This window comes from Nothobranchius furzeri, chromosome 11 (assembly GCF_043380555.1).
Source record: "Nothobranchius furzeri strain GRZ-AD chromosome 11, NfurGRZ-RIMD1, whole genome shotgun sequence".
Taxonomy (NCBI): domain Eukaryota; kingdom Metazoa; phylum Chordata; class Actinopteri; order Cyprinodontiformes; family Nothobranchiidae; genus Nothobranchius; species Nothobranchius furzeri.
The window spans coordinates 63720977-63738738 of NC_091751.1; the positions used below are offsets into that span (position 1 = coordinate 63720977).

Here is a 17762-nt window from a genome sequence, read left to right on the forward strand (position 1 = left end):
TTCAGAATCTTAAACTGGAAACTTCTCAGATAAAACCAGGATTAAAGAGGTAACACAAGTGACAAGCAAACATGCTGGAAACAACATCTTTTATCACAAAACTGTTGTTGGGTGGTTGGAGGAGTTCCTCTGGGAAGATGTGTCGGCACCTTTTTTTTCACGTTTTTGAGGCTAAACTGTAATTGAGTCCACTCCATTGGCTGAGAAGAACACCTGACACACACACACACACACACGCACGCACGCACGCACGCACGCACGCACACACACACACACACACACACACACACACACACACACTTGATTGCAAAGAGGGCCTTTGCAATTAAATTCATACATTTGAAGACTGTTTTACGTCAGCGTAAACTTACATCATCAAGTATGTCAGCAGAGGAATTCCTTGTACAATAAATATTGTCAGTTGTGTAAGTTTGTCGTTATGTTTTGCAGTTTTATTAGTTTATTCTAATAATGGAAGCAAACTTGTGAGCTATGTCGATAACTTGCATTTCCTATTATGAGACTTCAAAGACATCTGTCAAATACGTTTTACATATTGTGTTTAGATGATGACAACCATGGTGAACTAGGTTGTGGGAATGACATTTGACATGTAAAACCCTGTTTTTTCACTTGTTAAATTTTAACTTCACATAGGCTGTAGCAGCTCTTTAATCCTTCCTGATTACTTTGACATGCCAAAGTTAAGGGTTTATTTGCCCTTTAAAACCAAAGTAGTTCTTTTGTTTCTGAACTTACCGCCTTTCACTGAGCTACACACACACACACACACACACACACACACACACACACACACACACACACACACACACACACACACACACACACACACACACACACACACACACACACACACACACGTACAGGATGTTATGAGGTGTGTGTGATGTGGCTGGGAAACAAGTGAACACGGTGAAAAGTTTTCCATTGTTTTCTCTGGCGATCACGTGTTGCACCCACAACACAGCAACGATGTCCCGTGGTTGCGTAATATAACCGATCAAATGAATAATAGATTATTTTAAGCCACAAGAATGAGACTGAGTGAGCTGTTGTCAGTAGCAACAAGCAACAAGTTAGAACTTATAGCGCGTCGGTGTTGACAACACGATAACGAGCCATATTCTAAGAGTCTGTGAAAGGCGCACCAACATCATTTATGATGTACGTGGAGGTGTCTAAAAGTAGATGCTGGCCTTATTAAGGGTTAAAGCCACTGTAGTTCTTTTTTTTCTCAATTTGCAGACTTTCACTGAGTCACACACACACACACACACACACAGAGAGGAAGTTATGTGGCTGTGCAGTTTAAAAGCTTTTTTTTTAATTATAAATCTGTAATCATAGCAGAAAAAGTGTTTTGTTTTTTAAACATTGTTTAGTTTTATTACTGTACTCTCAGCTGAATTGTACACATATGTAATCTGTAGCCCATAAAATATAAAGAGACGTCTCAAAGGTCATCTTTAACCTCATTCTTTTCTTCCAGATGGAAAAGACCTGGTTAAAACATTAAAACTATGTTTTTGCTGACCGAAGTCCTAAATGACATCTTCAAATGATGGTGATATAACATCTTTTTGTACAAATCTCTAAAGGTTTTAGTTTATTTGAGAAATAATATCTGATATAAGATGAGCAGCATCTTTCTCAGAATCCCTCTGGAAATGATTAAGTTTTAGTGCCGTCCGAGTGAGGACCATCTGAATGAAAGAGCTTCCTGGCAGCTTTAAGTTAAGACAGCAGGTTAAACATTGCTGTCTGAAGCTGTAGTTCAGTCGCTGCACAAAGAAAAAGCCGTTGTCAAGATGACAGACTTTGGAGAGATCCTAAAAAGCATCGGAGACTTCGGGTTATTCCAGAAACTCATTCTGATTGCACTTAGTTCTCCTAATTTTACTCAGTCTTTTATGTTGGCAAGCCTTCTCTTTATCCAGCCGGATCCAGAGCGACGCTGTAACACAGACTGGATCCTCAGGACTGCTCCAAACCTGAGCAGAGAGGAGCAGCTGAACCTGACTCTGCCCCGGGAGGAGGATGGGACCTTCAGCAGGTGTCAGATGTTTGTCCCTGTGGACTGGGACATCGCTACCATCCGGGAGTCGGGACTCAACGACACCACAGGGTGTCTTAGTGGATGGGTGTACGGTAACATGCTGTATGAGGCCACTATAGTTACTGATGTAAGTGATGTGTAGAAAGTTCTTAATTTTTCTCATGTTTAACAGAAACTTTAATGCAACTGCTGTTTAATCTGTAACTATTTTCAGTTTGATCTGGTCTGCAGTCAGTCAGCTTTGGTAGGAGTGATCCAGTCAGTGTTTCTGACCTCGGTTCTCCTCGGTTCTTTCATGTTTGGACCTTTGGCAGAGTCGTAAGTATGATCAAAACTTTGGTACATCTCTGCCCAGCTGTCATCATAAACCCATTTCAGAAAAGACATATCAAGATAAACAGAATTTAAATAATGTGGGCCACCACTATTACTTAATGGTCGTGCACTTAATAGCATTGTTGCCTTGCAGCAAGAAGGTCACATGTTTGAATCCCAGCTGCATGCTTTCACATTTTAAACTTTGAGCTCAGACTTGCTGATTGTATTGTAACAAAATGTGTCCCCTGGATTGTTGAACCTCGGATTCAGGAGAAGCAATGTGGTTTTCGTCCTGGCCTTTGAACACTGGACCAGCTTTATACTTTTAAAGGGATCCTGGGGGGTGCGTGGTATGTCGCCCAACCAATCTACAAGTGTTTTATGGATTGGAGAAGGCATTCGACCGCGACCCTTGGGGGGCCCTGTGGGGGGTACTCACAGTAAATTCCACTCGTTTCTGGTGCGAGTGGGACTCCACCTAGGCTGCCTTTTGTCACGATTCTGTTCATAACGGGATTTCTAGACACAGCCAAGGTGTTGAGGGGATCTGTTTTGGTGGCCTGGGGATCATGGCCCCAGCTTTTTGCAGATGACGTGGTCCTGTTTGCTTCATCAGAACGTGATCTCCAGCTTTCACCGGAGTGGCTCGCAGCCAAGTGTGAAGCGGCTGGGATGAGAATCAGCTCCTCTGAATCCGAGACCTTGGTGTTGAATCAGAAAAGCATAGAATGTCTTCTCCAGGTCAGGGACAAGGTCCTGAAAGTGAGGGAGTTGAGGTATCTCAGGGTCTGGTTCACTAGTGAATGAAAAATGGAGCTGGAGATCAATAGTCAGATTGATGCTGTGTCTGCAGTGATGCTGGCGTTGACAGAGACAGAGCTGAGCTGGAAGATGAAGCTCTTGATTTACCTGTTGATCTACGTTCCCACCCTCACCTATGGTTACAAGCTTTCACAAGATACAAGAGGCCAAAATGAGTTTCTTCCGCAGGGTGTGTGAGCTCTCCCTTAGAGACTGGGTGAGGATCTCTGTCATCCAGGAGGAGCTCGCAGTAGGCCAGCTGCTCCTCCACATCAAGAGGAGCCAGTTGAAGTGACTCAGGCATCTAGTTAGGGTGCCTCCCTAGTGAGGTTTTCCGGGTAAGTCCCTCTGGAAGGAGATCAAAGGAACGGTAAATGGCCTGTATTTGCATAGCACCTTCTTAGGGTTGTACAACCCCCCAAGGTGCTTCACGACACAACACAACAGTCATCTACCCATTCACACACACATTCACACGCTGGTGGTGATGAACTACAGGGTAGCCACAGCTGCCCTGGGGCGCACTGATGGAAGCGGGACTGCCGATCACAGGCATCACCAGTCCCGCTGACCACCACCATCAGGCATGGAGGGTTGAGTGTCTTGCCCAAGGACACAACAGCATTCTCTGGTGGAAGCCAAGATCGAAACTACAACCTTCCGATTACTGGACAATCCGCTCTATCTCCTGAGCTACTGCTGCCCTGAGGAACGCCCAGGACACCAACTGTGCTATGTTTCTTGGCTTGCCAGGGATTCTCTCAGAGGAGCGGGCTCAAGTGGTTGGGGAGAGGGAAGTCTGGGCCTCTCTGCTTAGGCTGCTGCTCCCACGAACCGACCCTGGATAATGGGATGAAAATGGATGGATGGATATTACAGCAAAATCCCACGACAAAAGTAGTAGCCAGTCCTGTTTCTCCTGTGTGGGAGCAGAGGTTTTCCTCATTATCATTCCAAGTTTGACAGGGCTCCTAAATAAATAGTGTCCCATTACATTGTACACTTCAGAGCGTTATAGGGAGCCTAACCACGCCCATCTACTTCAGAGCATTGGTCCCTAACTGCCAAATGAAATGCATGAGAGTCTGTAGGCGGATAAATTAGTTTCCCATCCCATTTGATATGTGCAGCTGATTTAACTTGATTTCCAGGAATTTTAAAGACACATTTTGATGCCAAAAATAGTGCTTGTTTCAACAGGTGGCAAAAGTTACTTTGGATTTAATGTGAAAAGACGTAGCAGGCTACAAATGTTTGTCTCACAAAACCAATGTCATCAAACCAGTTAGAGAGAAGATGAGAAGAAAAATGGTTGTGAGTTTAGAAAGCTTCTTCCTGGAATATTAAACATGGAGAAAACCACTCTAAATCTGGCCATGTGGTTAGTAGCAGCTACGCTGGGGGACAAGAGATTCTGCGGTGACGTCATATATGCAATGACTGATTATTTTAGTTTCACAAGCTAAAAAGATCTCAAATTACTTGACAGACATGATAGTAACCCACAATTATTCATCATTTAAATTGAAGTGGGCGGAGCCATAGGCTCTCTATTTCCTGATATTTGGACATCTCGCCTCAGATGGGATGAAAGCAGCGCGACTCTACCACTGACTGTTTGCTTTGCAGCATAAATGTTTTATTTCCACAAATAATACACCTGAAGGAGTTATGTCATGAGGTGGAAATGCTAATGCTAATGGTTAGCTTCTACTAGCCGAGACGTTCTTTACTCTTTTCTGGACGCTCAAACAACAACGGCCTTCCCCGTTGCGAGCCAAGATGGGTGAGTCCCTGAATGTTAAGTGACAGTGTGACGTAGATCTATCGGGCTTTTCAAATCCTAGAGTGTCAGCGTCTATTTTCTATCAGAAGCGAATGCAGGGGATAGGTGTAGGAGGCTATTTTCATGTTCAGCCTTCATGAGAAACTCGGGGTGATTCAATCTTAAAATTCTGTCAATGCAGGCAGCAAGTGATCAGAAATTATTAAAGCAATGCTAATTCATTCACTGTAAAGCCTGTTTAATTTTAACAGCATTTCTGTTTTTGTTTGTTTTCCAGGTTTGGTCGTAAACGGGCCAATCAAATTCCATTAGTCATACTGTTTGTGTTCACGGTGACGACAGCACTATGTCCCAATGTTTACTTATATATGGCGTCCCTTTGCCTGATGGGATTTGGTGGTGGAGGATTCCGGGTCAACAGCATTATACTGTGTATGTATGATTTACAACAAGTTTAAACTACTAAATTAAGGTAAATCTTTTAAATTAACCATATTTCAAACATGAAGTAGGCTAAAACATCTCACAAGGCAACACGTCACACTAAAACATTTAAAACAAAACAACGCAGAACAGCACCTACAGTTCTGCAGGACTCTGTCATCTTTAGGGGTTGTTTGGATCCAAAGTAGGTGAGTGAGAGCACACTGCAGGCAGTAGCTAAAATAAAAAGTCTTTGAGTGCTCGGGAGACAACAGGAACAGCAACACAGGTGAACCAGCAGACAGGCAGGATTAACATAACTGATGCACGGTACAACGCAGATGATCCGACAACTAACAATAAGGCAAGCAGGGTTTAAATACGTGAGGAGCAGGTAATCAGGTAACGGGAGGCAGGTATAAACAATAAACTAAGCAGACACAGGAAACACAGGGGCAGGACACAGGAGCAGGGAACAGATCGTGACATTAACAAAATTGGCTTTAAAGAGCAAGTCACCCCCTACCAGATTCTTACTCCGCTCCCACTTCCTGTTTGAGAAATACAACAAATGCTGTTGCCTAGCAGACCGAGAGGGTGGAGCCGCAAACAAATACACACACATACACAGGCTCACAATGACATTGTGACATCATATGGGACCAGCTAACGTTCTAGTGTAGCTCTTAGCCAATTGCGATGGCTGATTTAAAATCAAATGCAGTGCAGAGTTTTTACCTGACAACAGCGCAACATTGACAGTTTTAGGCAGAAAATTTAAATTTTAACTAAAATGCACTAAAGTGCAAAACTATTGACTACACATGTCTGCAGCACAAATAGACACACATGTAAATAGTTTATCAGAAAAAAAAGCTGATTTCGGGGTGACTTGCTCTTTAAGGTGCCTTCCATTTGTACTTATTGCTATTCTTAATAATTGAGGGGAAGAGAATCGTAAATCGAATAAAAAAAATTAAATCAGATTTTATTTTTAGGCCGTATTGCCCAGCCCTACCCCAGTTATGGGGTTTAGGGGGTGATCACTTCCTTCCTTCACACTTATTCTGTTGTTTATACTATTTTCTGCTTTTAGCCTCCTCCAGCCACCTACGTCCTCACCAAACTGACTACAACTCACTTTTAGTCTCCTAGCTCTAATACTGGCTGTCTTTTCCATAATCCCACCCTGCCACTAGTCACCCACCACTTTTATTAATAACTGATATTTTATTGTGAGGCTGTTGTTTTATTAAATGTTTTACTGTAATTCTGTTGCTCATCGTACTGGGAAGCATTTTGTGACTTAATCTGTAAAAGGTTCTATATAATTAAACGTCTACTTCTTCTTCTTCCTCCATGAGACTTAGGTAGATTTTTTCCTCATAATTATTATTTTGACCTGCAAGAGGACAAATATTTTTCATAGTCCTGCATTTGATTTCACTGGGATTATTTGTACTGCAGCTACTGAGTGGATCGGAGTGTCCAAGCGGTCATGGGGAGTGTGTATGACCCAGCTTTTTGCCTCGGTTGGTCAGTGCTTCCTTGCTGGGACAATCTTTTTCATCAGAGACTGGAGATTAGCTCAGCTAATCTCAGCAGCACCCCTCGCGCTAGTTGTTGTCTACATATGGTACGTGTGCTCCATTTGTTTTAGGAAAATCTGAAGACATGTACAATCACAAACTCACAAACACCGTTATTCACAAATAAATGAAAGAGAAGTTTTCATTTTGAACTCTCTAACTGGATTGGGGTTTCTGATGTTTAATAAAAAATATTATTTGAAGGTTTGTTCCAGAGTCTGCCAGATGGTTGTTGAGCAGAGGGAGAACAGAGGAGGCTAAACAGCTGATTGTCAAAGCAGCAGCCATTAACAAACAACCTGTTCCACACTCTCTGCTGGACAAGGTTTTACAATCTAAACTAACATTTCAATGATTATTTATTTATTTGACTTATTGCTCCTCGCAGAGCCAGAATCATCACTGAGTTCTTTGTTTACCTGAATGTTGTCTTCTTCTTCTTCGTCTTCGTCTTCTTCTTCTTCTATTGTTTTTAATGTATGAATAATTGATGTTGTTCTTTAATAATAATAATAATAATTATTATTATTATTATTATAGTTATTATTATGTTATTCTTAGTATTTTAAAAGTATTTTTTCCTTTATTATTAACATTTCACTCAGACATTGACTGGAAAAACCCAGCACTTGCTGATTAATAAATAAACAACTATGTAACATTACTCATATAACCTGCATTAGGAACTCTGTGGACTTTACAAGCACAGAAGAAACGGCAGTGTTTAAATCAAACTTAAAAAGTTGTGACGGTTTTCTTTTTGTTTAGATAATTGTACACACCAAGCAGGGCTCTGAGATCCTCAGGAAATAGTCAGTGGCTGTTTGGTCAGAACCAAACAGGATGAAGCTGCTTTCGATGGAGTCAGCTTCCTCATGACCACAAATGTGCCCCAAGTCATGTTTTCATCAACCTTTGAATAAATGTTTCTTATGCTGCACAGTCTGCACTGTGACTGCCACCCTTCAACTTTAACTTTATCTGTTTCCTTTTAATTTTTTGTGTGCATTTGCAAGGGGCTTTTATTGTGAAGGTCAGTTTGGTCTAATTGATGCTGTCTGGATTAGGAAGATGATGATAGTCAGATTGGTTAGGCCAAACACTTCATTCACTTTAGAGGAAGGAATTTGAGTAAAACATAATTAACCAACTGGCTTCATAAATACGTTGTTTTTATTGGTAAATTCAGTTAAAACTGTGAAACTAAGATAGTAATTGTAACTGTGGTTACTAGTAACCGTTTCATCAGTAGACACGGTGATGTGGGAGTGATTTTGGTGTCTCTGCAACAGATTGACGTGAATAACACCCCAAAGAACGGAGGGATTAAACTCATTTTCAGATCCCGGAGGCTGACCAGGTACTTCCTCACTGTAACGCTGGCCTGGTGAGTTCTGGTACAGACATGGCGGTGAATCTAACCACCGAATCATTTAACTAAAAGGCTTTTGTCTGTTTTAAGGTTTTGTGTGAACCTCTCCATTTACTGCCTGTACTTGGACATGGGCAGCCTTGGCTTCAGCATCTTTGTGACTCAGCTCCTTTTTGGCGCGTTTGAAATCCCAGCTAATTTACTCTCCATGTGGCTCCTGGAGGTTTTTGGTAGAAAGATCCTCTTTATGTCTACTATTGTGACAGGAGGGCTTTCTTCCATGCTCATCCTGGCTGTTTTCCAAGGTAACCAATGGGATTGCTGAGTGTGTTTTTGTGTTTTGTTCCATTCTTCATGTATATCTTTTATGTTTATATATATTGAGTGTGTGTTCCACCTCCTTCCTAGACCATGCTATAGCTGTGACAGCTTTAGCTGTCGCAGCTCGTTTTTTCCTGACATGGGCCGGCTCTGTAACCTTTGTCTACATGCAGGAGGTGTCTCCAACATCCATTCGGTAAGTTGTCACAGTTTGCAGTGAAAAGAATCAGAGTGCTGTGAAACCTTGTGAATCTTATTCAGACAGACAGCCACAGCTTTGGGGTCAATGTCAGGGAGAACTGGTGGTTTAGTGGCTCCACTGTTAAACATGCTAGCTGTGTACCACTGGGCCATCCCCATCGCAGTCTCCAGCAGCCTGACGCTGGTCAGTGGAGCTCTAGGAGTCCTCCTCCCTGAGACCAGAAGGAAGGAGCTTCCCGAGACAGTAGAAGATGCTGAAAATAACAGGTAGTGGTGGGTGACATGCAACATATTTGGTAAAGCTCCAACTGTTAATTATGAATAAATCTGTGTCTTTCAGGATTGAAACACCAGCAGCCAGTTTTCAATGTATTGAATCTTCAATGTTATGAATGTTTGTTTGACTGTGTATAGTTTGCTTTTAATAAACTATAACAGAATCCCAAACAATAAGTAAAATCATTGTTTTAAATTGAAGTTGGGACTTTAATAAACTCATTTACTTAAACTGTATGTGCTTTTATGTTTTGAATGCCTAAAAACCCAATAAAACATCAAACTCTAAACATTATAGTTCAAGTTTCTTTTTGTTCCAGAGAACCTGCCGATATATTCGGCTCCTGACGGGAAATTCTGTTGGGTTTTTCCGCTAAATGTCACATTAAATTAAACACCCTGAAAACATGAGCTGTTGTTAAAGAGCGAGTCACCCCCTACCAGAGTCCTACTCCACTCCCACTTCCTGTTTGAAAAATGCAACCTGACAGACCAAGTGGGTGGAGCCACTAACAAATACACACACACAGGCTCACAACGAAATTGTGATATCAAATTGTACCAACTAACATCATAGTGTACCTCTTAGCCAATAGCGATGGCAGATTTTAATCCAAATGCAGTTAAGAGTTTTTACCTGAAGAGGGTGCAACACTGACAGTTTTAGGCAGAATGTTTAAAGAGTAACTAAACCCCAAAATAACATTTCTTTGCTTATAAACTGTATAAATTTTGATTATGGGATTGTTTTCACTATTGCAAACACTTAACAGTACAACTAAACTGGTGTTTGCTGTGAATTTCACAATATCATAACAAAATGATAATTAGAACATGTTAAAAACACTTGTTAAAAATTTAATCAAATATTAGTGCTGATTAGTGTTAAATACACTTAAAAGTGACACTCCAAAGTGTCATAAAACACCACCATTGATGGTGTTATTTTATAACACTATTGAAAGTGTAATTTTAACACTGGACTGGTGAGGATTATATAAACACTGCGATAGTGTTAAAAATAACACTATCCGAGTTAAATTTACACTGACGATTTTGCTGTGTACAATTGGGTCTTTACAAATGCAATGTTTATGTTTATGATGGTGTGCAGTCCCTCTTTAAATTTTGACTATGCACCAAGTTCCAAATTATTGACCACACGTGTCAACAGCACGATAAAACTCCCATTTATAGTTTATCAGCAAAAAAAAAAAAAGTTGATTTGGGCGTGACTTGCTCTTTGAGAGCAGTCATCCAATACCAACAGCTCAGGTCTTTCAATTGAATATTTATTACATCACATGTTTGTACATAAATCACTCAGGAATACATCAAGAGCAAACATTTGTATTTGTGCTTCAAATTTCTTGATGTCATGCAGAATCAACACAAATTATGGTGTTACTCTTTAATCCCTTAAAATATTTTTTAAATCTTTGCTGAAATAAGTAAATTTTTATCAAACAAACATAAAACATAAAATAATGCCTTTGATTTATAAAGATCTATGAATGGAACCCAATCATTTCCACATCTATGCATTTAAGAGTGATTGTTTTAGGCTGTAGTTGGAACAATTCTGCATTCATCCCAACAGATCATCCATCCAGCTGCTGCTCTCTGATTTCTGTTCAGTGTTTTTGTCTTCAGACACCAACAGATTGTCCTCAAATATGTTTGCATCTCCTGGCCCAAAGGTGGGCAGCAAGTGTGCTTCTGATGCAAACAAATCTTCAGCAAAAAGATCAATCTGAGCAGCAGGAGCAGCAGTAGAGGCTATGTCAGACCCAAAGAGGTCATTTAGTGAATTACAAGTGGCCGGACTGCTTGGTAGCACTTCAGGAACGTCAGCACTGCTCGAGATATTGTTACAACCAAAGATGTCATCAGGAAAAGAAGATGTGGGAATTGTGGAAGCTCCTCCTTGGTCAGTTACGTTCACAGCAGGAGGGAACAGCTGATCAGTTGAGCTGAACAGGTCAAAGTCAGCCTTTTCTTCACTTGTTTGGTCATTTGCACCAAAAGGATCTGTTGGATCTTCTTGTTTATTGGGAGCTGAATTGTGACCATTAGGTAGATCTGTCATGATCAGATTCACTTGAGTTTCAGCAGATAACGGATGAGAGTCCATCAGGTTAACGATTTCATCTGCAGGTTTGGTGGTTTCTGTCAGAGAAGATGAAAGTAATGGACTGGAAAAGCCAAACAAATCAGAACTTTGTTCATTACTGAGATCAAAAAGAGTTCCACCCTCTTCCTTTGGCTCTTCAGGCGTTTTGTTTGCCTTTGAAGAAAGTTCATCTGTATTACCACTGAGGACTGAACTAGAACATTCTCCAAAGATGTCATCATTAAATGGATTGTTTAAACTCTCATCAGTTCTTCTTTCAGGTCTGGATGGGCTGATCTGCTCCTCAGACACAGTGTTAATCACAGAAGATAGTAAGTCTTCAGACTGTGTTAGAGGATCACCAGCATCCATAACTACATCCCTCTGTGGTTCTGACTCTCGACCTGTTGGATCTTTGCCTGGACTTGTTGGGTCCTCGCCAGATTCACTGATCAGGGTTTGGCTGTGGTTGGTTTCTTCTGTAGATCTGCAGTTACTCCCTTGTGCATCAGTTTCAGACGTTTGTGCAACATTTGCTTCCAACGGTCCAACTTCAGACACACTCTCCTGCCTTTCCTTTGTCACCGTCTGTTTTTCTATGTTTTTGTCATCATTTGTTGTGGTGTTACTTTTGTGTTGTGCTGGGGGTTTGGGGATGTCTGGGGAGGACTGAAACAGCCTTCCTAGGAGTCCACCACTGGGTTTGATGTCAGGTTTTTTGGCATCCTTTGCTTCAGCCCTGGTGGTTTTGTCATTTCCACTTGATGTGAAGAGCTTTGACAAAGGACTCTTTCCTTTAGACCAGGATCCTAGTTTAGTTTTTGAATTTGTTCTTGCAACCGGTTTCTTTTGGTTACCACTGGTGTCTTGGTCATTGGTTAAATCAGGTGTTGCCAGCTGGTTTTCCTTTGTTTCAAGAGAGGCCTCGCCTTTGGTCCCATGTCCTGCAGGAGCTTGTGGACCACTTAGATCCTCAAAGGGGAGTTTGTTGACTGAGTCTTCTGAATTTATATCCATCGTCTCAGGTGGCTCTGGTTGTCTCGTGTCTGCAGATGAACTTGGAGTTCCTGTGAGAATTTGCAAGTTATTTACCTCTGCCTTGACTTCAGTCAGAGATTTGTCGATTTTAGAAATCTCTTGACTCCTCGACACTTCAGCATGAAGCTCTTGGTCCATCCCATTGGTTGTTTGTCTGTAGCTTTCTTCTTCAACAGTTCCCTCGCTTTTGTTCTCTTCTTCTTCGCTGGGAGCTTCCTCATTAGTGCTGTCAGTCAGCTGTCTTACATCTCTGGGTTTGATTGGCTGGTTTGGCTCAGACGTAGCTGAGAGCATTTCACTTTCAGCTCCAGAGCTCAGCTGATTGGACAGATCGCACTGGGCCACATCAACGTTTGGAGCAAACCGAACTGATTTTTTCTGGTTACTCGAACACGTTTCCAGTCTGTTGAAAGCACGACTGTTATTAGATTTTAAGGTTGGAGCTAACCTCGTCTGAGCCGGTCCTTGGTTTTTAACAGATGCACCATTTTCTGGCAGAGGTGAATTAGCTTTAAGTACCGTCGATGAGATGGTGATGTGAAAATGACCAGCTGGACTTGGTGTTCCTGTGGTCAGACTTGTTTTAGACATTTCTTGGATGACTTTATCTCTGATTTGACCTCTGTGGTTGAGCTTGTCCCAGCTCCGACTCTCAGACACACCATCAGAAGCTGCTTTGTTGATGTCAGATATCTTATTTTTCAGCTCGGACTCATTTCTTATCTGAGCTGAATTCACTCTTGTTGTCTTCTTCTCTGGTGGCCAGCTAACTTTCAGTTTACCTTTAACATCAGCAACACATTGTCCCCCCGGCTCTCTTGTGCTTGCCTTTGCAGCGAGCCCATCAGCAGCAGGGTTTTGGTATTTTTGGGTGATTTTGGGAGTGAACTTGGTGTCTGGTTCATCTGTTCCCTTATCTTTGAGCAGCCAGCGATCTTTGTGCTGCGAGCGCCCAAACCCTTCATCGTAATTTCCTTTTCTTTTAAAAAGCTGTTGGTAGTGAGAAATGCAGTAAAACTCTCCATAAAGAGATGAATAGTTGTGAATGCTGCAATGAAAACAGAAACATTCGTCACATTATGTTCGTTCTGGTCTGATCAGCTGATCTGACAGATTTCAGCATGTGAGAGAAAAAAGATAAGAGTAGATTAGTTCAGAATGCCAATAATTAATAATTCAAATAGTTTTTTATGATATCAAAACATCTCACCTGAGCTTTTTCTTACAGTGTCTACAGCAGAAACAATTGTAGTGGAGTGCTACTTTATTGACCACCATTTTTTCCACTGGATAGACGGGAGTCAGGCAAGCAGAGCACATTTCCCTGGCAGGCAACGGGAACTGTGATGATAAGAAAACAATTTATTGTAACCCTATTGCTGTATATTTTGTCTTCTGAGTATTGGCTGGGTTATATGTGTAATGGGGTGAAAATTCATTTAAGATACTTAAATTAATAACGAAAGTTTATTTATTAAACTGAAGAATCAGTAAGATTATTTTCATTCGATAAATGGAAATGCAACCCTTTTCTGTGTTTTGTTTCAATAATGAGGCAAGTTTAAAAATGAAGAAATTTATTACTGACAATTTTTAAACTGAAAATTTGAAACGACAATTATAAAATGACAATTTGTGGATGGCAATTTTAATAACAATCCTTAACAGCTTTGATATTAAACTTGTTTAAAAGCAAACCTGTGTTGGGTGGAAAACTAATTTGAGAATGGTGAGTTTTGGATGCGTGACTGGGATTCTCAGAAGGTTTCTTTCAGAGAGCTTGAAAGTGTTCTGGGTGAAATGATGTTTTGCAGATAACTGAGTTATTTTGAGAGAAACAGCATCAAACGTCATCTGTCGTGTTCTACCTCACCCAAACAGAACCCCCTTTGTGGATCCGGACGTCAGGAGGATGGGTTTCATCCAAGATGACACTTCGGCTGGTAGAGGAGACGCGAGGGTCCGATCGTCCGGTCCAGAGATGTCCGGGCTACACGGTGTACGAAGCGTTTGGCAGATGAACGTTCTCGTACTTAACTTAACTTCAGAAATCAAGGACTCTGGTAGAGTCCTCGTTAGTTCGTTAGTTTCGTTCGTTCTTTAGCCATTCTTGCCGGCGTGACAGAACAGCAGGCAGAGGGTCAGGGCGGCCGTCCCTGGCTCCTCAGGATAATGTCTTGTTCAGGACTGAACGTGAAATCTGTGATGGTTAGTTTTACCAAACTCTCTCAGAACCACTCCCTCTCTCTCCGGAAGAAAGCTTGCTCATGCGTCCAAAAACATGTGATGCAGTTATTGTTTATCTGAACTCTGTGTCAGCTGGATAGGGTGAAGATCTTCTTTGCTGAACACATCTTTATAATCATTATAATTAATAATTATTGTTATTACCCAAAGCATAATAATCCATTTCATGTAATTAAGATACCTTTAAAATGAACCAAGTGATCATGTTGTAATGATTATATTAAACAGTAAAAAACTATGAGTTTATTAACTGCGTTGGGAGCAATGTGATACAAAAGTAATTAATTACTGTACTGCATTGCTTTTTGCTATAATATGGTAATGTAAGGCATTACAGGGAAAGAAAATGGTAATATTTACTTGGTACAATTGTCAGTAACGTGGTAATTACAATGCATTTTTAAACCCAGAATCAAGATGTGGGTTTCCTAAAAATTAAAATTACGGGAAGCCCAAGAAACAACATAAAAGATCCAGTATCTACATATATGATGCCATTTATAGACTCAGCTTGGCGGGCATTCTATGAGCAGAGAGGACGCAGCGGTAATGGCTCAAATACTCCAGCTGCGTCCTGCACGCGGCCGCTGTTATGTTCACAAAATCACTCCACCCAAACCAAATAATTTACTTGTGATTGGTCATATCAGCCCATATTCTCTGGAACTTTGTGTACTTTTCTGACGTGCTTTGCCTCAGCTGAGTTCATAATCTGTGCCTCGGTTATTTCAACTCATTGCTGCTGGAGCGCAGCGCATATGAAGCTTTTTTTTTTGCATTCAGTAGATCCCTTTGGCTGATTGGTTAGAAAGCAGGAAATCTAGGAAACAGTTTTTCTGGAAGACGGAGAAAACATGCAGCATGCAGGAAGGTTAGAGAGAGAAAGAGCCGGAAATTATTCAAATAAAATCAAGAAAACAAAACAAAGTGCTTGAAAAGAAAAAAGTGGGTAGATTTATCCCCAATACACATTTTTACCAGTGAAAAGCAATAATATATAAGCATTTAATATTTATACATGTGATAGAATCAGATCACCCCAGAAGTCAGTCCCACATCCAGGGCCGTATCAAGGCATTTGGGGACCAAGGCAAATATAGGCTTGGAGCCCCCACCACCTCACTTCCTGCTCAGTTAATCTAAGATGGCAGCGTGCTGAGAGTACAGATTGTTGTTGCTTTTATTTAATAAAGAACTGTTATTATATCTGACGGATTTTAACAGCAATCCTAGCTCAGACACCACATCACCTTCCTCTGGATGTGTCATGAGTTCACTGAGCATCACATGACCTAATTCATATTGAAGTTGTTCTGGTGAAAGTAACTTAAAGTAATGCAAAAGTAGTGTAATGCCTTACATTTTGAAATCAGTAATATTGTAATGCAATCAATTAAATTAAAATGAGGGTAACAAGTAATAAATAATGCATTACAGTTTTGAAGTAACTTGCCCAACACTGTTTATTAATTAGTACCTAATTATTATCATTGTGGCTTGAAGTGTCCTTCTTGGGACGGAACAGCAGATACTGGTGTTATGATCGTGAGCAGACATCGCGGCTCCTTGGGTTTAATCTGTGGATTCAAAGTACTGTTTGACCCAGCTTGACCCAGCTGGGCAAATGTGACCTTTGGCACAAATCAGAGAGCCTTCATGCCGTTACATATGCATTTTTATTTTGTTTATGTGTCTCGTTTGGTTAGGTAGTTTATAAAACCAGATTGAAACAAAAATATTAAAGACGAAGTTCATTCATTTTTTCAGTGGTTTCTATAAATAACTGCTTTGTGAGTCGATCTCTGTGGGGGAAAAAGCTCTGGTGCTCCTGTTTCAGTCAGTAAAGGTTAGCCGTCAGAGAGAGGAGCAGAAAACAGGAGTCTGAGTGACTTTACCTGTTATTTGGACATCTTGCCTCTGATTAGGTAACAGCAACACAACTCTACCACTGGCTCCATTTGCTCTGCAAAGTTGATGTTTTTTCTTCATAAATAACACAAGCTTGAAAGAGTTCTGCTGTGTGGTGGAGTTGCTAAGGCTAATGGTTAGCTTCTACTAGCCTAGTTGCAATCTGCTGTCTCAGCTTTCCACATCGTGAGCCAGAATGGGTGAGCCCATGAATGCTAATTTACAGCGTACTGTTGATCTGTGTGGCATTTTCTGACCTGAGTGCATCCTTTCTATTAGCAGCTAATGCAGGAGAAAAGGGTTTTTTTATGTGAAACTCAGAGTGACCGATCATTTTTTTAAAGTAACAAGTGACTTACTCTTTAAAAATTGTTTATCGAACAAATTAGAACAAGAGGGACTTATAAAATAATGTTCATAGTGTCCTGGAGATGTGGGCTGAAACTACAGATGACACATCGGACAAAATGAAGAAATCTTTGGCTATGTACCCTTAAAGTGAGGGTCAGGACCCCACTGTGGGATGTTAAAACCCTTATTTGAGTTTTTTCATAATCTTCAAAAGTTCAAGCAACTTTGATGATGATGATGATGATGATGATGATGATGATGATCATTGTTTAGCACCAGCCTTTACCAATGCAGAGATGAGCACAGTACTGGTTAATGAGGCTCTGTGTTTGCTGTTTTAGTCTCAACTGTAACAAAAAGATAGAAACAGACCATAGTCTGGAAAACTACGGTAATACAGTGATCCCTCGCTACTTCGCGGTTCGTTTATCGTGGATTCACGACTTCGCGGATTTTTTCTTTGGAGCCTTATTCAAGGGAAATTCGCCGATTCGCATTATTTTTCACCGATTCGCGGTATTTTTCTATGCAAAATATCAAGAAATTCCTGTTTTTTTTCCATCAATTTCATCATAAAATGTACATTAAAGGGTGGTTTGTTAACAGTACTATGTAAAGGGAGGGTTTTTAAAGTCTGAATACTGTACGTACCTGTTAAATAAATACTGTAAATATGGTGTCCCTACTTCGCGGATTTTCACCTATCGCGGCCAGGTCTGGAACGCACCTACCGCGATAAACGAGGGATCACTGTACTGAACAAAGTAGATTTTTTATTGTCAGATTGCTTTTATGTGTCAAAAACAAAAGTTGGGGATCGACTGATTTAGATCATCTGAGAAATAAAACCTACGTACCTGCAGCATGCTCACGTTTAACCGTAATAGTTTTGGTAGGTTATTTGGAAAACAAGCACCATAAAGCATAATAACCAAGATCAC

At 40.8% G+C, this 17762-nt stretch overlaps 1 protein-coding gene across 2 annotated transcripts; it reads left to right on the forward strand.

Moving 5' to 3' along the window:
* The first annotated feature begins 1701 nt into the window (after positions 1-1701).
* LOC107384268 (solute carrier family 22 member 13) lies at positions 1702-9408 on the forward strand. 2 transcript variants are annotated; one of them, XM_015957422.3, is made up of 10 exons: positions 1702-2204; positions 2292-2395; positions 5260-5414; positions 6873-7041; positions 7199-7319; positions 8287-8381; positions 8457-8671; positions 8775-8883; positions 8949-9155; positions 9229-9408. In XM_015957422.3, the coding sequence occupies exons 1-10, from the start codon at positions 1830-1832 to the stop codon at positions 9278-9280; spliced, it is 1602 nt and encodes a 533-aa protein (XP_015812908.3). In that variant the 5' UTR covers positions 1702-1829; the 3' UTR covers positions 9281-9408. The 2 variants fall into 2 exon arrangements, with proteins under 2 accessions (XP_015812908.3, XP_054587118.2); XM_054731143.2 differs by lacking the exon at positions 9229-9408 and having other exon boundaries at positions 8953-9148.
* Positions 9409-17762: the final 8354 nt, after the last annotated feature.